General features: G+C 43.1%; 1 protein-coding gene across 1 annotated transcript; it reads left to right on the forward strand.

Annotated features, from left to right (window-relative positions):
- The first annotated feature begins 3,831 nt into the window (after positions 1-3,831).
- On the forward strand, positions 3,832-5,874 carry LOC140177622 (uncharacterized). Its single transcript, XM_072210758.1, has 3 exons — positions 3,832-4,332; positions 4,696-5,208; positions 5,305-5,874. The coding sequence occupies exons 1-3, from the start codon at positions 3,832-3,834 to the stop codon at positions 5,872-5,874; spliced, it is 1,584 nt and encodes a 527-aa protein (XP_072066859.1).
- Positions 5,875-6,129: the final 255 nt, after the last annotated feature.

Genomic DNA, 6,129 nt, shown 5'->3' on the forward strand with positions numbered 1-6,129 from the left:
ATGTATACCATAAACTCTCCCTTCTCCGCATGTGATGTGACTTCTTCAGGAATGTTCTTCTCGCCCAGTCTCTTCCCTTCTCACTGGTTCATTGCCGCCAGCAATATCAGCCGCCGCTGCCAGAGCACCGGCCGACGCTGCTGCCCAGAGCACCAGCCGACGCCGCTCTACGCACTGCGAATGTCCAAGCAGCCCCGTCGCGCACTTTAATTTGTGTCATTCGCGCAACTCCCAACGCGCCGGCTGTGCAGCCCCCAGTAGCCAGCGGGTTTCACCGTTCCAGCGTCTTCATTCACGACAGACGAGGGGACAGACGAGACTATCATTTTATACGTGCATCGCTCCATGCTATACATATCGACAATCAATGAAGATACAGAATCAATGGCAGAGATGGAAAAAAATTTGTTGGTTCATGGCTTTGATTGTTGTATATCCACATATTCACAATTAATGAAGATACAAAATCTTTAGCTCTTTTTTCTCTCTTCTTTAACACTTTTGATTTAATTCTACTCTCTTTCACAATCTAGTCACCGTCGACTCTTTCCACCCCGCAAATGTGCTCGATGTTCAATTCACTAGGTATATAGAAGATTATTTTAATTCTTAATTGGATGGTTATTTTGTTCGTTTCAGTTTACGTATATACAATTAACAAATGATGGATGGTCATTTCATTAGGTAGCCGGATGATTATTTGATGACGATCCTACGATGGTGACGGGGGAAGGGGGCTACAGGAGTGGCTGCCAGCTGGAGAGGAAGAGTGATTTGGGGATGAAAACTGTTTATAATTTAGGGTTTGGATGGTTATTTCTGAAATAACTTAATGGAGATTTTTTTGTAAAATAGTTTTTATTTTTTATCTTTATTGGACTAAATAATCAATCTATTATACACAATAAGAAGATTTTTTATTGTCTCTGGTCCGGCCATTACAAATCCAATATCATAAATCGGCCTTATCATTCATAACTCGGCATTATTCACATTATTACTCAGAAAATCGGCATTATAGTTCGGCATTGCAGTCATTAATCATCATTACAGTTACTAATCGGCAATCAATGTCATTTATCAGAAAGTGACGTTACAAATCAGCTTAACGGACTGCTTCACAAATATGAAACGTCCAACCTGACATTTACCCTTATTATTGCTCTTTAATACAGACAATAAAACAGGAACATAACCGATTTATACATTATCACCTATAAAAAGGTATGATCTTCTATTCTAAAGGACACATTGAATTCTCAATACTAACTTAAGCTTCGGAGTGCATTTGCAGGTACACTCTCCCCCCCCCCCGGTTTCTTGCTCAAAGCTCTACGCGATTGGACACCTTCTTGGAGTAAAGCTCGGATTGTCACAAGGCTTAAAGATCGGCACCGAAGGTAATAGCTCGGCGTCAACTCCCAGAGACTGAGCTCTCCCTCCAGGTATCCATACAAGAACAATTGGCGCCCACCGTGGGGCCGAAAATATAGACCTCTCCATATATCATCGGCCTCGAGGTTCCCGTTTGAAGTCATGGCTGAACAACCTCCACCCACGCGATCCGAATTGCTCCGGATGGTGACCGAGTTGCGGCAAGCCGTGGCCGAGGAGAACCAAAGAATGGCAAATCAAATTGCCAACTTGAATAACACTAGAACTAAAAACAATGACCGACAAGAACGGACGGAAGAAGTCGAGCAGTAGTCAGGGCCAACACATGTCTCAGACACTGCTCGACAGGAAGAGGAGCAACCCGAACATAATGAGGAAGCTCAGAGAGACATAGAGAATGACGATCAGGAAAGCTCCCTTGGACCATTCACGGCGGAGGTGATGAACTTCGTGCTACCCCGAAGGTTTACTCTGCCAACCACCCTAACTCCCTATGATGGGTTAGGTGATCCGAAGAAATACATTAAGAAATTCACCTCCATAATGATAGTAAACGGTGCATCTGATAAAGTTTTATGTCGTTGTTTTCCATCTTACTTAGACGGTCCTGCACTTGATTGGTTTTGTTCTTTGCCTGCAGGTTCTATTTCTCGATTTCGAGACATATCAAAACCCTTTGAGGAGCACTTCGCTGGATCAGCCATCTACCTACATGACTCCGATTACCTGAACACAGTCAAGCAACGCCAGCACGAAAGCCTCAAGGACTACATGACGCGCTTCACAAAGATAGCCATGAGTATACCCAACCTCCACCCCGAGGTGGAACTACACGCCATAAAAAGCGGATTACGACCAGGAAAATTCCAGGAAACTATTGTTGTGGCCAAACCAAAAACTATGGCCGAGTTCCATGAAAAAGCTAAAGGACAGATCGACATCGAAGAACTCCGACAAGCTCGGAAAGTAGAAAAGCCTCACTATAGAGACGACGACAAAACACGGGACAGCAAGAAGAATTTCAAACCAATTCCACGATATGAGACCTAAACCAAATTCAACACCAAGCGCGATGATATCATCAATGAGATCTTGAATTCGAAACTAATCAAGCCACCAAGAAAAGCTGGCAATTACCCAGATTCAAAAGGCACTGACCGATCAAAATACTGCTCCTTCCACCAGAAGCATGGACACAATACCGACGACTGCGTCATCGCCAAAGACCTACTGGAGCGACTAGCTCGGCAGAGTCACCTAGACAAATACATCAGCGGCCACATGCAGCGGCGAACACCTCCTTCCAGAGACCAAAGCTCGGTTACACAACATGGCCGAGATAGGGACCGACCGAACAATAGCCATCCTGACCTACCAACACGTACAATTAACTGTATTTCCGGAGGTTTTGCAGGTGGCAGAGCCACAAGCTTGGCAAGAAAAAGATCTTACCGAGCTATACTTTCCATCAACGTCGATCAAAATCAACAGCAGCCGCTGCCAACATCTCTGCAGATAACATTCCAGACAACCGATCATGACAACAGCATAGCAAATCTGGATGATCCCGTCGTAATCTCCCTACAGCTCGGAGATCTCCTGGTTAAAAAGGTGTTGCTCGACCCAGGCAGCAGCGCCGACGTTCTCTTTTACTCAACATTCCAGAAAATGAAACTAAGCAATAACGTCATCCAACCTTCCAGTGGTGACTTGGTAGGATTCTTAGGTGAGCGAGTCCCGGTTATGGGCTCTGTGTTGTTACAAACCACACTCGGTAAGTTTTCCTCGTCAAGAACTTCAGACATTCAATACTTAGTTGTTGATTGCTTCAGTCCCTATAATTTAATACTTGGCCGACCTTTCTTAAATAGGTTCGGCGCTATAGTATCTACAATTCATCTTTGTGTTAAGTTCCCTTTGCAGGACAACACAATTGCAACCAATCATAGTGATGCCCGAGAAGCCAGGGAGTGCTACAACAATAGTCTCAAAAGACCTAACCGTAACACAAAAGCCCAGATCCACAATATCAGCAACATGAAAGACCAACACATGCTGGCCGACCTTGATCCCAGAGCAGGAACACTAGAAAGGCCAACCCCAAAAGAAGACCTAATAAAAATCTATTTCACAGAAAACACGGACAAATTCACATACGTCGGCTCAACATTATCCTCAGAAGAAAAATCATCATTCCAAGTATTCTTACAACAACATGCCGACTTGTTTGCTTGGACCCCAGCTGATATGCCAGGCATCGACCCATCTATCATATCACACAAGTTAGCGTTAGATCCATCTGTCTGACCTATAGCACAAAAAAAGAGAAATATCGGCCACGACCGAAAACAGGCTTCACTAGAAGAAACCAAGAAGCTCATCAATGCCGGCTTCATCCGAGAAATCAGATTCACAACATGGTTGGCGAACGTCGTCATGGTTAAAAAACATAACGGTAAATGGGGCATGTGTGTTGATTTCACCGATCTCAACAAAGCATGCCCCAAAGATTGCTACCTTCTACCCTCTATTGATTGTTTAGTTGATAATGGCTCTGGTTTTGAAAAACTCAGCTTTATGGATGCATATTTTGGTTATAACCAGATCCAAATGCATCCATCCGATCAAAATAAGACAGCCTTTATTACTGAATATGGAAACTATTGTTATAAGGTCATGCCATTTGGTCTTAAGAATGCAGGTACAACATATCAACGTCTAATGGACAAAATCTTCGCCAAACAAATCGGCAGAAATATTGAAGTCTACGTCGACGATATGGTCGCCAAGACAAAGGTCGGCAAAAATCACCTTGATGACCTCACAGAAATCTTCGGACAGCTAAGAAAATACATGCAGTTAAATCCCGAAAAGTGTGCATTTGGTGTTCAAAGCGGTAAATTCCTCGGCTTCATGCTCACTAGCCGAGGTATTGAGGCAAATCCAGAAAAATGTCGAGCTATTTTAGACATGACAAGTCCCCACACCATCAAGGAAGTCCAACGGTTAACAGGGAGACTTGCTGCACTTTCTAGATTTTTACCTTGCCTAGCTTCTAAATCCTCATGTTTTTTCCAAACTTTAAAAAACAAAAAAGCTTTTCAATGGTCTGATGAATGTGAACAAGCATTTACAACTATCAAAGAAACTCTTTCAAAACCACCAATTTTACAAACCCCCCTACAAGGAGAGCCATTATTCTTATATTTATCTGTCACTAACTGGGCTATAAGCTCCGCCCTTGTTGCAGAAAGAGAAAAGAAATAATTCTCGATCTATTTTACCAGCAAAACCTTACAGAATGCCGAGCTTCGTTACCTGAGCATTGAGAAACTAGCCCTCGCTCTTGTCTTCTCAGCCAGAAGACTCCGACCATACTTTCAGAGCCATGAAATCCATGTTCGAACAGATCAACCTCTACGGCAAGTCCTGCAAAAACCTGAGCTGGCTGGCCGGCTAGTAAAATGGTTGGTGGAGCTATCAGAATTCGATATCACGTACGAAGGACGAGCATCCATTAAATCCCAGTTTTTGGCCGACTTCATTACCGAATTCTCAGTACCAATTACAACTGAAGACTACATCGAATGGTCTTTATACGTCGACGGATCCTCCAACCCGCAAGGGTGTGGGGCATGTATCATACTTGACGATGGCCGTGGCAACGTCATCGAACATTCCCTCAACTTCTCATTTAAAGCTAGCAACAATCAAAGTGAGTATGAAGCGCTAATTGCTGGCCTTAGACTCGCGGCCGACCTAAACATCACCGAACTTAAGGTATATTGCGACTCCTTGCTTATCGTCCAACAGGTAAACAACTTATACCAAGTTAAGGACCCTTTGCTTTCTAAATACCTGGATGTCATACAAAATTTACTTTCAAAATTTTCTAAATATGAAATACAGCACATACCAAGGGAGAGTAATGGCCGAGCTAACATTCTGTCTAAACTCGCCAGCACTCAACCAAATAGATCATCACTTTATCAGTCAACACTACTTAAGCCAAGCATTGAACTAACACAAGTCTTAAGTGTAACACAGGAAGCAGATTGGAGATCTCCATACATACAGTATCTCCAAACAGGGATCTTGCCAGGCGACGTCGAAAATGCTCGACACTTCCGCCGACAAGCCTCATTTTTTACAATTTATAATAATTGCCGATATAGACGGGGATTCTCTCGTCCATTGCTTAAATGTGTTTACAGAACAGAAGCCAAGCTTGCACTTGCTGAGGCACATGAAGGGATCTGTGGAACACACCTCGGAGCCCGAAGTCTGTATTCAAATATCCTCAGAACTAGATTATATTGGCCGACGATACGACAAGATTGTCAAGCAAAAGTTAAAAGCTGTAACAATTGCCAAAAACACAGTCTGATTACACATCTCCCGGTCGAACTCCTACACTGTTCCGAGGTTAGTTGGCCGTTCAACCAATGGGGCATTGATATTGATGAGATATTTTGGTGAAAAACGAATCTCTCACAAAACATCACAAAACTAACCGGCAAGTGTACCGGGTCGTATCAAGTAATAAAAACTCACGGGAGTGAGGTCGATCCCACAGGGATTGAAGGATTGAGCAATTTTAGTTTAGTGGTTGATTTAGTCAAGCGAATCAAGTGTTGGTTGAGTGATTTGTAACTTGCAGAATGTAAATTGCATGAAATTAAAGAAAGCAGGGAATTAAATTGCTGAATCTTAAAGAACAAGAAATTAAATGGC

This window comes from Arachis hypogaea, chromosome 13 (assembly GCF_003086295.3).
Source record: "Arachis hypogaea cultivar Tifrunner chromosome 13, arahy.Tifrunner.gnm2.J5K5, whole genome shotgun sequence".
NCBI lineage: Eukaryota > Viridiplantae > Streptophyta > Magnoliopsida > Fabales > Fabaceae > Arachis > Arachis hypogaea.

Coding starts and splice junctions, on each gene's coding strand:
- LOC140177622 (XM_072210758.1), top strand. CDS start 3,832: ATGGTTAAAAAACATAACGGTAAATGGGGCATGTGTGTTGATTTCACC. Junction 4,333..4,695: donor TCACTAGCCGAGGTATTGAG/GCAAATCCAGAA, acceptor AAAACCTTACAG/AATGCCGAGCTTCGTTACCT. Junction 5,209..5,304: donor CCTTGCTTATCGTCCAACAG/GTAAACAACTTA, acceptor TATGAAATACAG/CACATACCAAGGGAGAGTAA.